At 54.2% G+C, this 21292-nt stretch overlaps 1 protein-coding gene across 1 annotated transcript; it reads right to left on the bottom strand.

The window, feature by feature from the left end:
• Positions 1-1597: 1597 nt before the first annotated feature.
• On the bottom strand, positions 1598-7866 carry MLN (motilin). Its single transcript, XM_040983022.1, has 4 exons — positions 7750-7866; positions 6166-6282; positions 2408-2525; positions 1598-1608 (listed from the first exon to the last, which is right to left on the bottom strand). Exons 1-4 carry the CDS (start codon positions 7864-7866, stop codon positions 1598-1600), a joined length of 363 nt encoding a protein of 120 aa, XP_040838956.1.
• Positions 7867-21292: the final 13426 nt, after the last annotated feature.

Raw genomic sequence — 21292 nt, forward strand, 5'->3', positions numbered from 1 at the left:
TTCCCCAGGGGGCATCCTCTGTTGCTGCTGTGGATGCAGGTAGGGTAGGCTGGAGGAAAGGGTAAACAACAGACACAACTCTACTTCGTATGTGGAACAACACTAGGAGCCTCATGCTCTGCTTCTTGGAGTGTGGTGCAGAGAAGAGGTGGGGAAGAGGGTTGGGTGGGATAGGAAGAAGAGGGGGCAGGGGGACCTCAGAGGGCCGGGGCAGTCTGGGAGGCAGCATGCCTTGCAAGCCCTGTCTTTTCTCCTTTCTCTCCTGGGAGCCCTGTGACTGCAGCCCTGTCTGTCAATTTTTAAAAAGGTTTATTTATTTTTATTGGGAAGGCAGATCAGATTTATGGAGAGAAGGAGAGACAGATCTTCCATTCACTGATTCACTTCCCAAGTGGCTGCAATGACCAGAGCTGAGCTGATCTAAAACCAGGAGCTTCTTCCAGGTCTCCCACATGGGTGCAAGGATCTAAGGCTTTGGGCCGTCCTCAACTGCTTTCCCAGGCCACAAGCAGGAAACTGGATGGAAAGTGGAGCAAATGGGACATAAACCAGCACCCATATGGGATCCCAGCTCATGCAAGATGAGGACTTTAGCCACTGAGCCATTGAGCCAGGCCCTCTGTGCCCATTTCTTTCCAACATTGCCTACAGCCAAATCCCTATGATCACAGGGCATATATGGAAATGAGCCTCATGGCAGGGGTTGGGTTGCATGCAGGAGCTGAGTATTCCTTAGGAGAATACAGAGGGTCTTTTTAAAGGTCAAGGCCTTCGTATCCTGACAGTCACTTTCTGTGGCTAAGCACAGGTGAGGCTTGAAGTGGGTGAAAATAGGGCATGAACTTGGATGCCTAATCGCTGTGACCTATAGGAAGAGGGACTGCTATTCCCACATGGCCCCAGTATATAAATAAATCAGCATTCATTTAATGTAAAATTAAGTTAGGGTGAGATGTCCCTCCAGTTTTGTTTAGAAGGCAAAATAAGTGGGTTGACTGATTTTGCTGCGGACACTGCCGTGTGAAGTCACAAGGTGACAATAATCATAGTGATTTGCTCTTTGCCGGCTCCTCCATCCCCAGATCTCAGAGCAGAGATTACCACCTTGCTTTTACAGAGGCTCATTGAGGCTAAAGGGCTGGCTGGAAGTCACTCAGCAAGGGGCTGAGTGCAGAGGCCTGGAAATCGTCCGGTCCATTAGACCTGCAGTGGGGCTGTGAGCAGAGAGCAGACGGGAAGCTGGGAGACCCGGTGTGCATCTGTCGCCTCGCATACCACAGGAGAAGCTATGCTGAGTCCTTCTGCACTGCAGGTGGAGTTAACTCCTGAACTCTGCACTTGGCCGAGAAGCTCCCTGTGTGCGCCACCATGGACAGCGCCTCAGGGCCCTCAGTCCTTCCCCTCTCAACTTTCGGAAACCAGTGTATTAACTAAGCAGATGATTTCTGTTGATTACATGCTTTATTTGCTGGAGAGAGTTTCTGAGAAGAAGGGATTTTACATTCCAAGCCGGGCTAGTGGGTTGGCAGACTTTTGAGGGCTTGCTCGTATGGAAGAGGACTTTTGACTCCATTCACCTTCTGCTGGGACGGGGCCCTCACTGAGCTCCTGGGAAGAAGCAAAGGTTGCAGCTCAGTGGAGTGGGCAGATCCTCCTGGGCAACCATCTCCTGAGACCCTTGAACCCACATGCCCACCTGCCAGGTGGAGGCTGGCGGCTAGAGGTGGGTGCTCAAGCCTGGAAGCTCTCTTTGACTCCCATTTAACCTTGCACTTGCTCCATCTCTATACCGCTTCCCCTACGTATCTGTCTTTGCCTCCTGGGGACCAGAAGTCATTAGTGGCAGTTTGTGAGATCTAGCCTTTCAAACACAACTCAGGCAGAGTTTGAACTGGGTGAGGCCAACTGGAGCTTAGCTCTTTGATGTTTCCTATGGGAAAAATAACAAATTTTGCAGCAGCACAGCCTATCTTTATAATCTACGTGTCCATGAATGTTGTTGCAAAGGGGTGGTCCTCTTGAAACAACACATAAATAGCAGCAGCACTGGGAGGGGTAGGAGTTTCTTTGGAACAACGCTCAGCTTTGGTGGGATTTGGGGAGGGTTGGGCTGGACAAGGAGGCTGACTGGGTGTTGCGGCCTCAGCTAGAAGGGTGTGCAGGCTAGGACTTGAGCCACTTGAGACTTGAGCTGGAGAACTGGGGCCCCTGGCTACCAGCAATGTCAGTGCCTGCCCACACTGAGACTGAGCCCTCTCCCCCAACCTTGGAGAAGCCAGCTCGCTGTTGTCAAGTGCCAAAGAGGAAAACCAACAACTAGCCATCGTGGGCAGCTGATGGAGCAGGGCAGTGAGGGGCTGCTGAGCCCAACCCCAGCAGCAGCTGCGACGCCCCACCCTCCCTGTACCGTGCTGGGCTGACAGCAGCGGCGGTGGCAGCTCACTCAGCAGCCCTTCCAGGGCGTCCCGGTACTTTTCCAGCTGCCTGGAGTTCATCCTCCATCCAATTTCCACGGGAGCAGTCAGCTGTGAAATAAGGCAGAGTTAACAAGAAGGGAGAGATGCGTAGAGGGCCATTAACCCTTGGGGATCCTGCTAGGGGAAGGAGGGACACATGGGAGTCACCCCTTTATGGTCCCTACTGTTAACATCCCCTGGGCCTCTTGGGTTCTGTGGAAATTGTGGCTCACTCCCCTTCCCCCCACCAGGAAGCTGGGAGTCTGCTGGAAGCCCTCCTGGCCTTTGAGACAGAGAGGCGCTCAATAGCAGACCTTGGTGGTGCCTTCCTGCATTCTAGGTGCCGTTCCCAGGGCTTTGGTGCAGTTCCCTGGTATCCACAGGGCTGAGCAGGGGAGAGCTTGGCTCCAGGACTCTCCAACCCCATCCCTCAGGAACATGGACATCTCATGGTGCTCAAGTTCCCCCTCTGAAACGGTGCAGCATTTGTCACCCATACAATCCTCCTGTCTGCTTTAAATCGTTTGCAGATTACTTCTAAGCCCCAATCCCACACAGATGCTAAGAAGCAGTGACTGGGCTGCATGTTCAGGGAATAGTGATAAGAAAAGGTCGGGGCGTGCTTGGCAGAGACACCATGTAAATGCTGCCTGAGCCCCATGGCTGGCTGAGTCTGAGCAGGCGCAGGCTGCAGACACGGCACAGGGTGGGGTGGGGGCTGCTGGCAGGAGACCAAGCCCACTCGAGACCCCCAGGAGGCAGGCATGATCAGCATCTCTTTCTTACAGGTGTGGAAACTGAGCAGGATAATAAGAAGCTCAAGGCCATACAGGTGCAGAGCAGCAGAGGAAGAAGCTCCTATAGAGGAAGGTGGCCTGGCTCCGGAGTCTGTGTCTATCCTCAATGCCAGGCTCTTGCACTCTGGGGACACAGTGAGACTGTTGGGAACCGATTGGAGGCCTTTTGCCCCAAGGGTGGCATACTGGTGGATAGCCCCGCCTCCTCCAGTGCCTCCCATTGCTATAGTTGTGTAGCACTGGGGCTCTGGCGTCTACTTCCTGGATGTGGGAAGTGGCCTCAGATCTGCCCTGGAGACCCCAGGAACAGGGATACCTGAAGGGGCATAGGTTCAGGTCCTGCCTGTCCAGCCACTGGCTATCCTTGTGCCTCTATTTCTAGGCCTCACTTTCCTCACTTGAAGATGAAGAGGTGAGGAAGAGGACTGGCAAATCCTGGAAGGACCACCCCACCCACCCCAGCATCTGAGAACACACACTGTGTCCTTCACTACTCCAACCTCGGTAACCAGTGTGCGGGTGTCATTTATTCACTGCAGTTCTTCAGGGGGAGGGGCCACTGCATGACTCTCCCTCATGCCCTCCTCCAGCAGTGGGAAGTTGTGCTGGATGTACTTGCATATGCACCATGGAAACTGCATGGCTACCTACAACTCCAACTCAGTCCCACAGACCTCTGGCGAGGTTCCCCTTGCCAGCCTGGGGACTTGTCCCAGCTCCACCTTGACAGATTGGGGCCAGGATAGGTGGGGTGCACCTGTGAAGGTGGGGACCAGTGCCCAGGCCACCAGCATGTGCCTGAGGATGTGGGAAGGCCTTCAGCCTGCGTGTGCTGCTGGCTCCATTCCTGCGTGGCCTTGGCAAGGCCCTGGCCCACTCTGGACTTCTGGGGCTCTGACACCTGGACCTAACCCTTCTCTGTCTGCCCCTCTGGGGGCTCACTTTCCCAGAGCTGGTGGGAAAGTCCACCCAATTATTTCTGATTTATGTCTCCAGCCCCAACCTTGCTTCTGAACTTTGTCTCCTTCCGCACACACAGCAGCATCTCACGGTTCACAGGTCTTGCCTGGCCTTCCACTCTCCCTCTCATCAAACCATCCTTCAGGGTCTTTGCAGCCTCATTTGGGGGGCAAATCTGTCCTCCATCCCTGACCTCAGCTTCAAGTGGATGCTGTGGGCTTCTCTGGCAAGGTGCCTCCTGAATGCAGCCTCCCGTCATGGCCACCTCAGGCTGAGCACCCGCATCCCTCTCTCCCCATGCAGTAGCCTCTCTGGTGGTCTCCCTAACTCTGTCATTGCCCCTTCGATCTGCACAGCACGGTGGCTGGGAAGCCCCCATTGGAATGTCAGCCAGAGTTGGGAGTTCAGTAGAGTGGTTAAATTTCCTGGGGATGCCTGTATCTCCTATTGGGTTCTGGTGCTGTCTCCTCTTTAGATACCAGCTCCTTGCCTGCAGGCACCCTGGGCGGTAGCAGTGATGGCTCAAGTACCTGAGTCCCTGCCATCTGCAGGGGAGACCTGGAGGGGGCAGTTGCAGGCTCTGGGCTTCATCTTGGCCCAGCTCCAGCTATTGCAGGCATTTGGAGAGTGAACCAATGGATAAATCTCTCTCTGCTTTTCAAATATATATAACTTATGTCCTTCATGATTTCCTTAAAGCCCATGGACTCAGCAGAAGGAACTCCAAGTCCAAACACCAGTCTATGAAGGCCACAGCCTGGCTCCCACAGTCCCCACGCTGTTCTGCTCCAGCCTCTCAGCTTCCTGCAGGCACCAGGCCCAACTTCTCCTGCCCCAGGGCCTTTGCACTGGCATCCCCCCATGCTTTCAATGTTCACTCCTGACTCTCTGCACCAATACCATTGACTGGCAAAGATAGTTCCAGTGCCCCCCTCCCCCCAATTTAAAATTGCAGCCTGTCTTTTTCAGCTCCTCCCCTTACTGTCTTCCTGCACAGCCCCTCTTCCTGAGACCATTCTGCACAGCTCACTCCTTTCCCTGGAACATAGTTTCCGGATCTCCCTGAATTTTGCCTCCCCAAGGGAGTGTGAGCCCCCTGGCGGCTAAGAACGGGCTCTGTGTCCATCCCCTGGTAACCAACGTGTGTGTGTGTGTGTGTGTGTGTGTGTGTGTGTGTGTGTGTGTGTGTGTGTCACAGAGAGAGAGAGAGAGAGAGAGAGAGAGAGAGAGAGAGAGATATTTATTCACTGTGGGAGGGTCCAGAGCTGACCGCATTCCATGCTCTCCCCAGCCTCCACGGCCAGTGCTGAAGGACAGGGCCTAGGTGGAGCTGGCCACCGTTCCTGGTGTCCTGCCCAGGAGGACGAGACAGGGTCCCCCTTCCACCAACCCCTACACACCACCCTGACCCTCTAGGACTTCAGCTGCTCTCGCTGGTCTCCTGCACCACCCACACATGACCTTCTTGCTTGCACCTTGACCCTGCCCTCCATGGCTCCTTGTGGCCTTGCCTAGCGTGGGCACCAACGCTTCCTGAGCTGTCCCTGCTGACCTCGCTCGTCCTGCCCTCTGCCATAAGGACCTGGAACCTGTCTGATGCCCTCAGATGGCTTCTGCACTCGCTGCTGCTCCTCTGTGAGACCCTTGCACCAGTTCTCCTCCCTTGGATTGCAAATCAGAATGCCACCTCCTCTGAGACAAGGCAAATGTCCCAACATCCCTCGGGAAAAGTGAATGTCCCAGCATCCCTTGCCTGTACATCCTCCTTGGGTGTCCAAAATGACCAATATGTCTCATTCTGCCAACTCTCCCTTCCTGCCAGGATAGGGTGCTTGGGTGCCTGCTTGCTACTGAATCTAGACTATTCCAGGACTGGCTGAGTTGGGTGGGCCTGCCTGTTCACCATGCTGGCTGGGGGTGGGGTGGATGGGTTGGAGAGAGCTGTATCTCACCTGGCTCCTTCTGCTTTCCTCTTCCAGGGCGGGTTCTGCAGGTACCCAAGCGGCTGCCGGCTCCGCCCTCTGCTGAACACTCAGGGATTTTGCATGGCCTCGGTGCCGTTCCCTTTCCTAGGGCAGAGAGCTGCATCAAAGCACAGGCCCTCCCGCAGCGGCCCTCCCCAGGGCCCTCCTGCACCAGGCATCTCCGTCTCACGGAGGACTAAGGGTGCCCTTGAGCTGCCCCCGCCCAGGGGCTGCTGCCGAGGAGAGGCAGTCCCTCTCCTTCCTTGATAGTTAAAACATCTGCACAAGGATTGTTACTGTTAATTAAGCAAAGAAGCTGAAAATAATGGCTGCCCTTCGCGTGTATTCAGGGTGCAAATGTGTCTTTCTTAGCAGAGAGCCAATAAAAAAGCTAGCAAAACAGCCTGGGCTGGGAGGGCGCCGTGGGGTGGCCCGGGAGCTCTGAGTTCCCGCGAGGTGATTGATGACCGGCAGATCCGTGAGATGAACGGCGAGGTAGCAGCCTGCAGCTTCCCAGTGAAATACGGGCCTGGCAGTTACAGCAGGAGAACCGCGCAGCTGCTCAATGCGGAGCGTCCCATCGTTACTGCTTTGCTCACTCAGGCGCTGCGGCACTCGAGGGCTTCCGACAGCCATCTGCCCGCCCCCAATCCTGGAGACCCTGTGCGTGCAAGTTCACCCTGGTCCTTTGCCCAGGCTCTCTAATGACTCCCATGGGATTCTGCTGTGGGCTTCCTCCTGCTTAGAGCTGCGGGGATGACAGAACTGCAGAGTTGAGCCGGTATAGGGCCTGCAACAGTTCCTCCATCACCACCCACAGCTGCCATAGACAGGTCGCAGAGCCATGAGACCTCCCAGAGAGCTCACGCCAGGGTGGCAGGGCATGAAAGTCCCATTTCTACTGTCTGCATAGAACAGGGAAAAGGTGCTGGGTGGGCAGAGCGGCAGCCTGGTGCTCATGAGCACCTGCCAGCTGAGTTCTATCCACCTGCCTTCTTTTCCATCTGGGGTCCCAGATGGGAGTTCTTGCAATAGATGCATAGAATCACCTTCCTGCAGCCCCTGGCACCCCTCACTGGCTCACTTCTCATCTTGCAAGTTCCTTAGGAGGTCCCCTAGGCCTCCCAGTGGCGGGATTTCTCCTTCGACTGGGCATTGGGATTACTTAGGACACCACTCGTCATGTCCCACTGTGACATCTCTTATGTCTCTGGGTGTTACTTTCTTTTCTGACCCTGACTTGGCTCCCTGGGGGCAGCCCCCTGGTGACCCAGAGAAGGGCCTCAGACATTTCCCAGCTGAGTCATTGTGGGCATCCACCAAGGTACAGGCAGGGCAAGGACAGGCTGTGGGCCACTGACTCTTGTGTGGGGACACCAGTGAAGACAGGAGCGTGGTGGGAGTGCAGGTGATCATGACTCCAGGGCTTTGCGTGTCCTTAGCTTCACTGTGCAGCACTGAACACAGGCTTGCAGAGGAGTCCTTGGGCCTGGGAGGGAACGAGCCCCCCTCGGGCGGAGCGCAGCTGTCACTCAGCTGGGTCAGCATGCAGGGGCTGCAGGGCGTCCTTACCTGCATTCTCTGGAGCTCGCTGTAGGTGAAGATGGGGACGAAGGCTTCCGTCTGGGAGGCCAGCATCGCGACCACGTGCACCAGTAGCAGGGTAGCCACAGTCTTGCGTGACACCATCTTGTAGCTGGACAACGATGAACAGCTCCCATCAGCCTGGAGGGGCTACTGCATTGGGGAAGGGAGCCCTCAGCTCCCTGCCTGCAGTTTTGTGGCTTGCAGCCAGCATTTAGCCACCCTGGATGTGGGCCTGGGGTCAGCCATCCTCTGCCCTGGAACTTGGAGAGCTGATCAAGCTCATGGGGAAGGCTACTGACCCCTGCCACTTGCCTGCCCCCTCTCTGTGCAGCAGGCAAGGCTTCCTGGGATCCGCTGAGCTGGTGGGGTGGGGAAGGGCTGGGGTATCCTCATCTCTCAGCAGAAGAACTGAGCAGGGTAGCCAAGCGTCAGAGCCCAGGAGAGATCCTGCTCTGAGTGCCAGTTAGGGTGACTATCCTGGCCCATCTGGGAGCACCCAGCCAGGATTGCTGGTCTCAAGAGAAGGAAGACATTTCCTGTTTCATGCTTCAACCATTAGCCCAGAGTTACCCCCCAAGCACTGAGAGGGAGCAGCCCACTGCAGGGGGCCTTTTGGGCTGGAGGTAGTTCTAACTCCTGTGCTTCTAGCTGGTCTGTGGCCACCATCCCGGGACACCAGAGCGGAGACTACTCCTAGCAAGCCCTGACACCCCCATAATGAGAACTGCTAGGGTGCTTGTCCTGGAGGATGGGAGTGTCTAGAACAGCTGGCAAGAGCGGGGTGAGGGCAGGGAAGAGACAGAGGGGATCTTCCAAGGCCCAGCCTCCCTCCATCCCCCAGAACAGGTAGGTGTGGTGTCTGCAGACCAGAGGAGAGGTCAGGATGGATCTGGGCAGGGGCAACAAGGCCTGGCCAGTGCCAGTCTTGGTTGGCTTAATCCACCCCGGCCTTCTGAGGTCCGGGCTTCTCCTAGTGCCCTACTCTTCATTGCTTCTATGGAGGAGGCAGTGCAGGGGGCAGGCCTGCTGAAGGCATCTTAGCAACAGGGGACTGAGCTGGGTGCAGGGGGCAGGCCTCCTGGGGCAGGGAGGGGAAAGCAGAGAAGCCTCTGCCTGGCAGGAGCAGACGTGGCTCCCCCCAACCCCAATGGGAGCCTGGCTTTGCCAGTTGGCCCTGCTCTTAGCCATCACCCCCTCCCAGTTTCCCTGTGGGTCCTTCCCAGGGGACCTGGAGTCACCAACACCAAGCAGGACACTCCCTCTGCCTTCTCTCTACTTTCTCCAGTTGGTCCAGCCTCCCTGCTCCCCTCTTCTCTCTGAGCTTGTTCAGATTCCCCTTCCAGGGCACACAAACCCTGAAGCCTCATTCATGGCCTTAGAGCTAGAGCTGAACTAGTGGAGGTGGAGAGGAGGTGTGGATGAGACCCAGCCCTTCCTTTCCCTTGGGCACCTGCTCCCAGCAGAGAGGGCTGAGGCTGAGGGATGCCACATTTATGGCATCCCATTTCCCTCATAGAGATGCTATGGATCCCTTTTCATTCTGGTGTGCACATTTAATTCATTCTATAAGAATCAATAAAAACTTTAAATAAAAGAAGGCACAATCCAATTGCTGTTCATTTTCTTGATCTGACCGGCAGCCAGAATGTCTCCTACATTCATTTGCGCTCATGCTTGGGGTGGGTAAGGGAGTGAGCTCTTCATCTTATCACAGATGCTGACTTGCATCTCCTCACAGCCCCCCGCCCTGCAGCGCTCTGCCCTGGGCCTTGCCGCCGTAGTTACCCCTGGCCTGGGTAGTCTTGCTGAGCTGGGGAGCTGTGCTGGGATTGGCTCGTTCATCCCGACTGTCCCCCAGCAAAGTCACCAAGCTGAGCTGGACCCTGCGTCCACACTGAACTCTGGCTTGGCTTCCTAGCCTGATGCCCACCTGACGAACTTTCCACACACATTCCTCCCCACCTCTCACAGCCCCCTGTAAGAGCCCCTGCTTTGCCAGAAACTGAAGCCATGGACTTCTCTCCTGCGGCCACACCTTAGGCTTCCACCTGCTGATTCTGTCAGGAATCAGTTTGGGGCTCTTAGAGTGGAGCCCAGTGGGTACCTGACAATGGCAGAGGGACACAGCAGCTGGTCAGCTCTCCCCCAGAGAGCTGGGGATGGCTCTGGTTTCAGGTTCATGTGGACACGCTCTTGTACCCACTTTCTCCCATGCTACTTACAGAGCGAGAGTGGTCCAACTGGGCCAGGAAGAGACTCTGCTTGTCCTCTGATGTCCAGCTGGTCTGACAGGCCCTTTTATACTCCTATCCTTGTGCTGGGCCCACTGACCTTTGGCCACACCTTTGGGGGTTTGGGGTGGAGGAACCTGGATTCTTGAAGCTCATGGAAACCTTGGGCAGGGCCGGCCACAAGGGCAGGCAGCGGGGTGTGGGGAGGGGGCAGGCCTTCTGAGAAGGCCTCCTGAACAAGTAATGAGCTTGGCAGAAATGAGCCCTGCCAGGTGGCACCATCCCGGCCACTTGAAGCCCAGGTGCCACTGAGTTGGCCATTGTCACCAGAGCCTTCTCTTGATCCGTCCGAGCACTGGCATGGAAAGACTTCTCTCTGTTCTAAACCCTCCCACTCACAGAAGTCCAAAACACAGGAAACATTGTCCGATGTGTGACAGATTTATGACAAAAATGTGGCCAAGTCTGGCCTGGCTGCCATGAGGGAGCCATGGAAGTAGGTAAGGCACGGTGAGGTGTCTAGGAGGGAGAACTCTGTGGCTGTCATCTCGTCAGGAAGCAGTCTGTCGTCATTGAGGAACCCATACACCATTTCAACTGTGGCTGAGATAGAGACTGTGGCGTGGTGGGTTAAACTGTGGCCTACTATATTGGCAGTCCATATGAGTGCAGGTTCGAGTCCCAGCCACTCCACTTCTGCTCCAGCTCCCTTCTAATATGCCTGGGAAAGAAGTAGAAGATGGCTCCAGTCCATGGGCCCCTGCACCCAATGTGGGAGACTTAGAGGAAGCTCCTGGGTCTTGGCTTCAGCCTGGCCCAGGCTCAGCTATTGTGACTGTTTGGGGAACGACCCAGCAGATGGAAGATCTCATTCTCTGTGTGTCTCTCTAACTTTCAAACAAGTAAATCCTCTAAAAACTAAATATTCAAAGAGGGAAAGGGAGGGCATGAATGAGATCTGGAGGGCAGAAGCTGTCTGCCGTTGGCTGGCGCCATTTCCGGAGCACCGCTCGCCTGCCTTCTCATCAATCTTGACAAGCCTCAGAGGTTGGTGCCTTCATCTCCCATCATGCACAGACAGGGAAATGCAGGCACCATTTTCTTCTTTATTTGCAAAACACACAAGCTCACACACCATCTTCTACTTGCTGATTCACATCCCAAATGCCCACAACAGTCAGGGCGAGGCTGGACTGAAGCCCAGATTTCTTGCCCGGAATTGAGGTACTTGAATGGCGGGAGCCTACACAGTTGAGCAACCATCTGCTGTCTCCAGGAGTGCCTTAACGAGCAGTGGATCAGAAGCGGAGGAGCTGAGACCCAAGCCAGACATTCTGATACAGGAATGTCACTGTGCCACATGGCAACTTGATTGCTGTGCCACATACCTGCCCCAGGAGACACAATGAAATAGCTCACCTGTGGCCCCACTGTGAGGTGGGTTCAAGGATCAAGGTTGGATGCAGCCAAATGTGGCAGAGGAACGAAGATGCAGCTTCTGGGGTTGGGGCACCTTCAGACCTGGGGCATGGCCCAGAGGAGGGGCTGTCATAGGGGGACCACTGTGTGGGGTGTGTGTGGCTCTATAAGACCCAAATGCAGGGCCTTAGAAACCAAGCGAAAGGATTGAAATCTGATGGGTGTGTGAATTGGGGTCCTTACAGAACCTCCAAGGGGATGATAATAGATGGAGGCCACTTGTGGTGCCTAAATGAAGGTGGTGGAGGTTGACATTGGGGCAGGGGTGGCGCAGGTGGGAGCAGTGTGGGTGTGAATACACAGGGTCTGCATGGGTGGCAGTCTCCCCTGCAGGTGAGCCGTGTTGAGCAGCAGCATCTTCCACAGACACAGATAGCACGTGCAGATGGGGACAGAATGACCAGCACTCCTCCCCTGGGAGTCCCAGGGTCTGCTCCAGTGTCTCCCTTCAGAAAGAAACAATCTTCCGATCTCTTCATTCCCTGCCAAACTGCAGAACCTTTGTGATCTCCTCTAGGCCTCCGCATTCCCCATGCTGCTGCTGCTGCTGCTGCTGCTGCTGCTGTGTGTGTGTGTGTGCACATGCGCACATGTGTATGTCTCCTGAGCATTATTTATCTCAGAGGAATCAGAGCTTGAAATGCCTGATTTGCAATCAGGTTGCCCTCCTTTAATCTTTGGTCTGATGGGAGTTGCATTGCCCTAGTTTCCAGAGGGGCTGCTGAGACACCTGATAACATCATTTCCTTAAAAACACCTGCTCGGTCGCAGAGCCTGGCAGGCACACAGGTCTCGGGCTCTGGAGAGGCTCCGTGAGCACCATTGGTCCCTGCCACAGACACAGTGCCACCTGCATCTCTAACGCCTGGGCTGAGGCTGGCAGAATAGAGCTGCAAGCCAAATCCAACCACCGCCTGTTTTTAAGAGTGGACTTTGCAAAAGTTTGTGGGGCATTGAGTTAAAAGATAAGTGGGGTGGGTGTTTGGACTAAGGGTTAATTTCAGTTAGGATGCCTGCCTCCCACATCAGAGTACCCGGGGTTCAAGTCCAGACTCTAGCTTCCAATTTCAGCTTCCTGCTAATGCAGGCTTAGGAAGTCAGCAGGTGATAGCTCCACTAGCTTGGCCCTGTTTCCCCTGTGGAAGACCCTGACTGAGTTTTATCCCTGGCTTTGACCTTGCTCAGTACTGGCCATTTCAGGCATTTGAGGGAGTGAACCAGCTGATGGACAATTACTCTATTTTCCTATCAGTCTGTCTCTTTCTCTCCCCATCTCAAACTAAACGGAGACAAGGAAAAACAAAAGATTAATTTTGACATGAGCATTTTGAAATCCAAGCATAGTTTGCTCATACCGCACATGTCCTATGAATTTTTGAAAGCTCCTCCTGTACAGCCTGTGAACTAAGAATAGTTTTTCTATTTTTGATAATTGTGAGACTAAAAGAATGAGATGCAGTGACATGTGAGCTTTACTTGTGTGTTCTCACTGGTTTACCTGTTGGCTGTGGTTGCCTTGGAGCTGGAAGAGCAGACTGGGACCATGGCAGAGAGCAGGTTGTACATAGAACTGACTGCACCTGTTATTTAAAGCCAAAGTGTGTGCTGACCTCCAGTCTCAGCAATGTCTAGAACTTGTGATGAGGAATTGCTGGACCTTGCTCCTTGGCACACCCACGTTTTAAATCTCACAATGGCAGTGGGACCATTTGGTTCTTAGCCCATTTCCATGTGGAGAAACTGAGGCAGTAGTGCTGGCCTGAGGTCACAGCTGTAATGACCTCTGCCTAGCTGCCTTTGTACCCGCTGAAGAGGTGGGCCTTGGAGGAGTCCCTGGGTCCACAGCTGTAGTTGAACTCCTGATATAAAGGCTGAGTTTGGTTCTGCTTGTTCTGTCACCTGCTGGCCTTGGATGTCCTTGCCCTTATACCACGTCCATGACATGGTGCAGCAGAGAGGCCCTCGCCAGTGCTGGCGCTGGGCTGCTAGACTTGTTGGCTTCTGGAGCCCTGAGCATATAAGCTTGTGTGGTCTGTAGTTTTGCCCGTGTTTGGTATTCTGTTGCAGCGGCAGAAAATGACCCAGACAGGCACAAAGCTCTTAAAAGAGGCAGGGCAAGAATTCAGAGTCTAAGTTTCCTGGAAGACTGGCTTCAGAAGCCAATGTCTTGGTCCCCGCATTGGTCAATCTCTCGGTGTTCTGCACTAAGGTGCAGGCATGCAGCCTGGAGAGGCCTGGTGCTACTTTTGCAACTGAAACCACCTTCCCTCCTCTTCCCACCCTACAAGCTGACCAGTGGGGACAAAGGCTTGGCATCCTCTCTCAAGCTTTCATGGGGAGGACAGCAGAGGCAGGAAGTTGAGGCTGTCACTCCCCAACATTCCTCACCTCCCAGCTCCTCTCCACACCAGTGCTGCATGATGTGGGCCCTGCTTCTGCGAGGCAGCCTGGGCTTCACTTCAGAGATGCCCCCAAGATAGTGTCTGAGGAATGACTAGGTGCCTCCAGGCCCACTGTGAAGATTGGGGAACAGGCACATAGCGGAAGCAGTAAATAACTGGGGATCAATTTTCTGGGCATGCACAGCGCTCTCCTGGCCCTTTCCCATGATTTAGTATTTCTGATCCAAGCAATTTGCTGAACTACTGGGTGATATGTGTGGCTCGACATGGGGTTGTCATTGCAAGGGGGTCTTCCTTGTATGCCAGAGGGAAACAGCCACTCTTGGCTTTAGCTGGGCTGCAGGCATTAACAGCCCAAGTTGCTGAGGCACTGGTCTCCCTGACCCCACCTCCAAGCTCCTTTGGGGACTATTGTGCTGGGCATGCATTTTCTTTCCCCTCTTTGTAGGGTACTGTGTTTTCCACAGTCACCATCAGGGCCTAGAAAGTGGAGAGATGGGCGGATCGGGAGCCTAATAAGGGCTACTTTGTCCTCACCATGCACATCCTCTCTCCCTACGAATGCCCAATTAGTGGCTGCTGCTGCTTCGGCAAGAAGCGGGCAGGAAATAAAAGGCAGGCACAATCCAATGTTCTCAGTCTTTCAAATGGGAGCTGTCACAGGAATGGGGAGCTGAGGCAGAGAGCGGGAGGCGTCCACACCCAGCCTGGGGTCTGGGAAAGGGAGTCCACAGAGCTCAGAGGAAATGGCTCAAACCGCATGTGGGTGCTTGATTGCTTCTTCTTGCTCGGACACCAGCTGGGGTTTCGGCAGTTCAGCTCTCCTCTCTTGCTGACCTTGAAGATATTGTTTGCTGGGTGCTGCCGGAACATCTTCATTAATGGCCCGGAACAGGCAGGCCATGGCGTGTTAATTACGTTTGCAGATGATACTAAATTGGGAGCTGTAGCAAACCTGGGAGAAGGCAGAGACCTCCTTTGAGAAGATGTCAGGAGGTCAGAGCTATGGGTCAGCAGTGGCCAGGTCACGCTGCCTCAAGGCCATATGAAGAAGGATTTGGGTGGGAGGGAGGACAAAGTAGAGATGGAAAGTGGCCCCAGAGATACCATGGGGAAAGGTGGGGGAGGGGACAGCATAGCTCAAATGCTGCCCCATTGACCAGATGGCTCCTGCATGAAGGTGGAGACAGGCCACGGCCAAAAGAAGGCAGAGTTCAGATGAGCCAAAACAACCTGGGGGTTTCTGGGATTGCCAATGCTGAAGGTGTAAAAATGAAAAAAGGTCTTAAAAGATTGGTTTGCCCAGAGCGCTGGTAAGAATCAAACATGCATAGCTCATGTTAAGCATAGGCCGAGCAGAGCTGGAGAACTTGACTGCGGTACAGAACACCAGGGGGAGGAATGCAGGGCAAGGGGCACCACTCCACCTGCCTGCTCCAGGCCCTTGGTGTGACCCCCCCAGAGTTGGATGAGCACAACTAGGTTCACGAGCAAAGCCATGAGTTGATGGTGAAGATATTGCAAACTAGGTCAGGTGAAGCTTCCAAAGAGAGAGAGAGAGAGAGAGAAGTATTTTAGGCAATGACCATGCCCTGGGGGATGTGGGCTTCTGTGCCCCATGGAGTATTTTTATTCTCATCCTGCGGCTCAGGGTCTCCTTTCAGAGTTCAGGAATGATTCACTGAGAAATGGCAGGCAGAAGAGTTCATGCCACAGAACCCATGAGGCAGACCTAGTGCTGACATGCAGGGGTGGGTTGGAGGGGAGAGGAAAACGCAGGCGCCAGAGGCTCCGAGCAGAAGCCATTCCCGGGGCATGGAGCTGCTGGCTGAGGTGTGGCATTTGTTTCTCCCAGGAACATTCCTGCATCTCCTGCTTCCTGATGGATCTACTCCGTACCTACTGACAACCAGGGCTCAAAACAATCCGATAAAACGATTTCCTTCTTTTCAGCCTTGTGGGCAATAGCTGTGTGCACAAGCCTGAGGGACCATGGACAGGCCCGGCATGCCCTGGGGAGAGGGGGGCTGTGGGCAGCGTGTACACCACCTGGGCTCTGATGGACGTCACAGCAGCACCCCGCGGCTCCCTGGTCAATATTTCTCCAGGTGGCTAAAACACTCCCACACATGTCCTGGTTACAAGCTTGTTCCGTGGCTCCCTCTCTATTTATGGGGGTTTATCACAAAAGCTGCTGCTATAAAACTTTAAGAAGAGGTCACATAACTTTGTCCCCAGTACAGGTGTGGATGCTAAGAGCAGGGCGTGTGACAGGCAGGGCTTGTTGGAGACTTTTTTTTTTTTCAGTTCCTTCTGTGACTTTTGTTAGTGATGCCAGCTCGGCTTTGAACTGAACTTTAAATATATGTATTTGTGTTTTTATGGGGCTGATGGATGTGTTTGCAGAGAGAGAGCAGATGGCTTTGGAAGGGACAGATTAATTACGAGGGAAAGTTGGCTTTGCAGAGGCCCAGGCCTTTCCTTTCTCTTTCACTCCTTCAGGGCAGGCAGCTCCGGGACCGGAGGGTGCTAGCTGCTAGAACAAGGGGGCAGACACAGATGGCACATTTTCCTAAGAGATGGGTAATTGGGGAAAGTTTGTGCTTTCATGTTGGAGAAGGAAAGGAGTCTTGATGGAGTTTTCATGTAGTAGGGATGGGATCCAAAGCTGTTCCAAACATCAGCCTGATCCAGGAGGGCATCCAGCCTGTCCAAACCTCTTCTCGTCCATTGCATCAGCGAACTCCAGTTGCTGACTGCCTTCTGCTTGCTGGGTGGCTGGTTCTAGGACTCAGGGAGCTGCCAACAGCTGTAAATGGATACAGCAGGCCACATGGAGCTTCTGCCTTTGACAGCTGTGGGTGGCAGTTGTGTGGATGTGAGAGCCAGGGGCAGGGAAGGCAGAGAGATCTTATTTCCCCTGCAGTCCAGAGCCAGGGCTGGATGGCTTCGTGGGGTCTGGGGAAGAGTGGGGAGCCGGTGGAGGAGGGTGACCTTGCCCAGGAATCGAGTGGATGTTGTGTGTGGATGGCCAGTGCTCATTATCCCCACCCCACCCCCAAGATGGGGTGATGCGTGTCAGATCCGGCCTCCAGTACTGATGTTGGGGTGAGAAGAGTCCCAGGCTCTCCCTGTAACAAGCACACTGCCCTGGGGTCCCTGCCTTGTGATCCCTGCCAGCCTCACCCAGCTGCAATACACAGCAAATGGGCGAAACCACTAACCTCTCAGATGGGATGGATTTAGAGGGAGCTGCCTTGCTAGTGGGTGGCAAGCCTGGTCAGATCTAAAGCCAGATGGAACTGCCCAGAGCAGTCCATGCATGGTCCAGCATCCACCGTCCCTCCTCTGGCAGCATTCAACACCGACTTCTCCCCTCCCCCACTTTTTTTCCTCTTCTCCACTTCTTCGAATAAGATTTATCTTGAAAGAGCAACTAAGTTATTGGGAAACGGCAGCCAAACCCCCTGCAGGACTTGGAGAAAACATCCCCAGCTCCAGGCTGAGACCCCATCACAGGATAATTCGTTTAATCATGATTCACCCAGGGCTCTGACTTCCTCGATGTTTGCCTGTCAGAGCTGAATCCAAAGCCCAAAGAAAAGCTCTCCTCAGAGAAGATGTGCCGTCGCGCTTTGTGAAAGGACAGAAAAAAGGGGGAATTTATTTAAAATAGACACGTGTAAGCTCCCGAGGGACACAGGGCATAAATTGCACAAACGGCTTCCAATCAAACTGGAATCCTCCTGGTTTAGGATTTTACTAAGGAGGATGGGAAATGAAAGCCTCCCCACTCACTTCCAAGCTACATCAAGGCCGTGGGCTCCCGGCAGCAAGACTACCTGCAGGAGGGCTTTATTTGATGTGAAAAGGGTTAACGTCATCTTAGCAGATTAGAAGGTCTGGGGAAGGAAACATACATTCAGATTTAAAAAAAAAAAAAAACAGGATGTGCAGGAATCTTGCGCAGATGTAAGAGACAAAAAGAAGCCATGATCAAGTTCACAGGCCTTTGCTGTGCAGACTCACATGGACCAGATGTTTTATGCACATTTTGGGGCTGGCCTGGCTGGGGTGCATGGAAGGACTCATCTATTGCAGTGGGGTGGGTGACGGCAGCAGCCTGTGCACCCGGTGGTTGTTGACCACCTACCTGCTGCTCTTCTCGGCCCAGGGTGGCTGGGAGTTGTGCATGGCTTGTCCCCACAGGAATGCTGGCTCTGGCCAAGAAGGAAAGATGGATAACCAGGATTCAAGTCTGAGTACTAGGAGGTGGCACTGCCCGTGGCAGCCAGCTCTGCAGGGCTCTGGAACAGCACATCCTGGAGGCCCGAGTCAGCAGAGAGGACTCCCAAGAGGAGACGGGCTAGCAGGATCTGGCTGTCTAGTGGGAAGCAAAACATGTGTGCCATCCTCTCCTCCCTTCCTGCCTCCCTTTCCCCTCCTATCTATCCCATCCCTCTGCCCTTGGGACCCCACCCCCAGTTCCCCCGAGACTGAGGACACGTTTCAGACCAGCTGTGTTATTGGATTTTAAATGATGTGATGGCTTTTTAATTCCTACTTTAATTGCCTTTCCATGCCGGGCACCAGGAATGGCTGATTATCAGGCAACTGGGCCCGACGGTGACATTCCTTATCCAATGTCCCCTCAAGCTGCAGCAAAAGGGACATTTTTCAGGGCTTCGACAGTGGGGCCTGCTGTCTCTCCCCTTCAATTTCCTAGCCTGCTGCAGCAGGGACCAGCACAAGGGACTGTGGTGGCTACGCTGATTCTGCCGCTGTGTGCTGTCCATGGTGCTGATTGACATCCCCCCCTGCACACCTTCCCCACTCTCGCCCCATTCCTGCAGCTTGGGAACTTGGAGGGCTGAATAATTTAAACAAATAGACTTGGACACAGCTCCCTTTCCCCTATGGGCAACAATACAGCCCATGCCGAGTCTCTGGAATAATTGCCCTTTGTTAAAGGGAACTTGGGAAACAAGAGTTGGGAAGATGGCAAGGCAGAGAGGGACGCTCAGCACCTTCTTGCTGTGGTGAGGCCGGCTGCCTGCCCTGAGGTCCTTGTGACCGCAGTGACCTGGCACCTGCCTGCCCTTCCTCCCACTGGCCCTGCTGCTTCTCAGCAGCTGCCTCCAGGGCTTCTACAGTCTGCAAACATCTAGGTTCTTCCCTGGTGCCCATAACAATCTGCTGTTGAGGACCTGCGCCTGACAGGTCCTACATCAGACTCTGGCCACCTTTTTCTCTCTCTTCCTGTTCCCTGAGTGCTTAAGCCACCTGGACCCTCATGGCCAGCAGGTTCAAAATCCAAAGTTGAAGATTGCCGTCTAACATCTGCTCCATTCTCTGGCGGAAAGGAAGGCACACTCACTGCCTCTCACAGGCTCTTTGCCAGACTCACCTAGGAGGAAGTATGAGTGAGGAGGGTCTCAGGGGTGGCTCGGCGGTGGGAGGAGGTGGGACGAAGGGGCTGCTCCTGTTCCCTCCTGGAGGGGAAAGTGTGAAAGTCAGAGGGGCCGGTAGGGTGAGGTGCTGGCACCGAGCCCCTCCGTCTGGACCTGTGCCGGCCAGCCCCACCTCCACACGGTCACAGTCAGAATGGCTGTGCCGGTCCCCAGCGGCCTTCCTGCTTTCATCTCAGCGTTTCAATCCGCTGATGTCACATTTCCTCAGAACACAGCGTTAGTTTCCCCCCACTTGATTTTTCAGGGTTTTGTCTCTTCATTGTTTTTCTTCTTCAAAGAAGGGAACCAAAGACAAGCACCTGTCTTTCATGCACTTGGCTGGGGCTTTGCAGCTGTTGATGGTGGGGGAGGCAGTGGCAGGGAGTGGAAGTAGAGCTGTGATCTGGAGCTGGGACATGGAGGATAGGGCTTTTCCACCCACTGAGGGCCAGTTCTGTTCTGGTAGAAGCCCCCATCCCCACCCCCAGCCCCACAGTTGGGGCTGCCACTTGGATGCCTGCAAGGAATAGCCTGAGCCCCAGCTTCTCTGACAACACCCAGAGGCCACAGCATGCTGGCCCTGCAGGCTGGGTTGGGATCATCCACCAGGCCAGGAGCAGGGCTGGCCCCTGACCATTATCCCTCCCACCCCTCCCACAGGACACATGTGGGGAGCAGGAGCACTCTGAAATGGGGGGTGCAGCCCACTCCCCCAAGGAGGGGACTGCACAGGCAGGAGCTCTTGAGTCTCCAAACAAAGACGTGGGCACAGTCCCAAGATCACATGAAGATGCTTATCATGGCTTGTACATCAACAGCCACCCATGCTCTGTGAGGGAAGGGTTCAGATTCAATGTCAGATTAATTCTCTTTCTCTCTGCTGAAATTTTGTCTGTGATCTGGCTTGGCTGAGGCTCACTCCTGTCATGGGCTGCTATTCCCAAGTGGTCAGAGATGGAGAGAATGCCAGGACCCTCCCCCGTGCAGGAGAGGACCAGCCAAAGGCTGCTACCTACCCTTTTTCCAAATCTGCTTGCTCCTGTCGTCTGCCCCAGGGCCTAAGTTGCCCCAAGCAAAGCCACACACAGATGAACACTTCTTGCCAGAAACTGGAACCAGTGTTGGGATGGTATGCCACAGAAGAACTTGAGGCAAGGGAGATGCAGTGGAAGTCATGGTTTAAAAGGTTGTTCTGGGGCCACGTGCAGTAGCCTAGTAGCTAAAGTCCTTGCCTTGCACGCACTGGGGTCCCCTATGGGCACTGGTTCTAATTCTGGTAGCCCTACTTCCCATCCAGCTCCCTGCTTGTGGCCTGGGAAATCAGTCGAGGACGGCCCGAAGTCTTGTGACCCTGCATCTGCATGGGAGACTCAGAGGAGGCTCCCAACTCCTGGCTTCAGATCAGCTCAGCTCTGGCCATTGTGGAAGTAAATCATCAGACAGAAGGTCTTTCTCTCTGTATATCTGACTTTCCAATAAAAATAAAATAAATCTTTGAAAGGTTGTTCTGGGAGACTAGCATAGTGGCTATCTTCTGCATCCCATGTGGGAGCATGACTATTCTATATCCCATCCAGCTCTCTGCTTGTGACCTCGGAAAGCAGTGGAGGGTGGCCTTGGAACCCATGTGGGAGGCCTGGAAGAAACTCAGGTGAATCTGCTTGGCTTTAGCCTTGGCAGTCATTTGGGGAATGAACCAATGGGTGGACTATACCTCTCTCTCTCTGCAAAGTCTCTACTGTGACTTTCCAGTAAAATTTAATTACCTCTTTTTCACGGGCTGGGGTGAGGGAACTGTGGAGAGAGAACTCCCAGGTGCAGGATTTGTAGTGGGAACGTGCAATTGGAGTTGGGATCAAGCTCCTGATGGCTTGTGCACAGTACTGGTATCTTCCCGGCTGCCCAGAACTGAAAAAGCAACAGATATGCACTGGGGGAGATAGAACTAACAGTCTCATACCAAGAA

This window comes from Ochotona curzoniae, unplaced genomic scaffold, assembly GCF_017591425.1.
Source record: "Ochotona curzoniae isolate NIBS_2020 unplaced genomic scaffold, NIBS_Ocur_1.0 contig_3819, whole genome shotgun sequence".
In the NCBI taxonomy this organism is placed as follows: Eukaryota; Metazoa; Chordata; class Mammalia; order Lagomorpha; family Ochotonidae; genus Ochotona; species Ochotona curzoniae.

Excerpts from the sequence above, each read along its gene's own strand:
- MLN (XM_040983022.1), bottom strand. The coding sequence starts at position 7,866 with ATGGTGTCACGCAAGACTGTGGCTACCCTGCTACTGGTGCACGTGGTC. Across the intron at positions 6,283-7,749 it reads GCGAGCTCCAGAGAATGCAG|GAAAGGGAACGGCACCGAGG; the intron begins GTAAGGACGCCC and ends TCTCTGCCCTAG. Across the intron at positions 2,526-6,165 it reads AGGAAAGCAGAAGGAGCCAG|CTGACTGCTCCCGTGGAAAT; the intron begins GTGAGATACAGC and ends CTTATTTCACAG.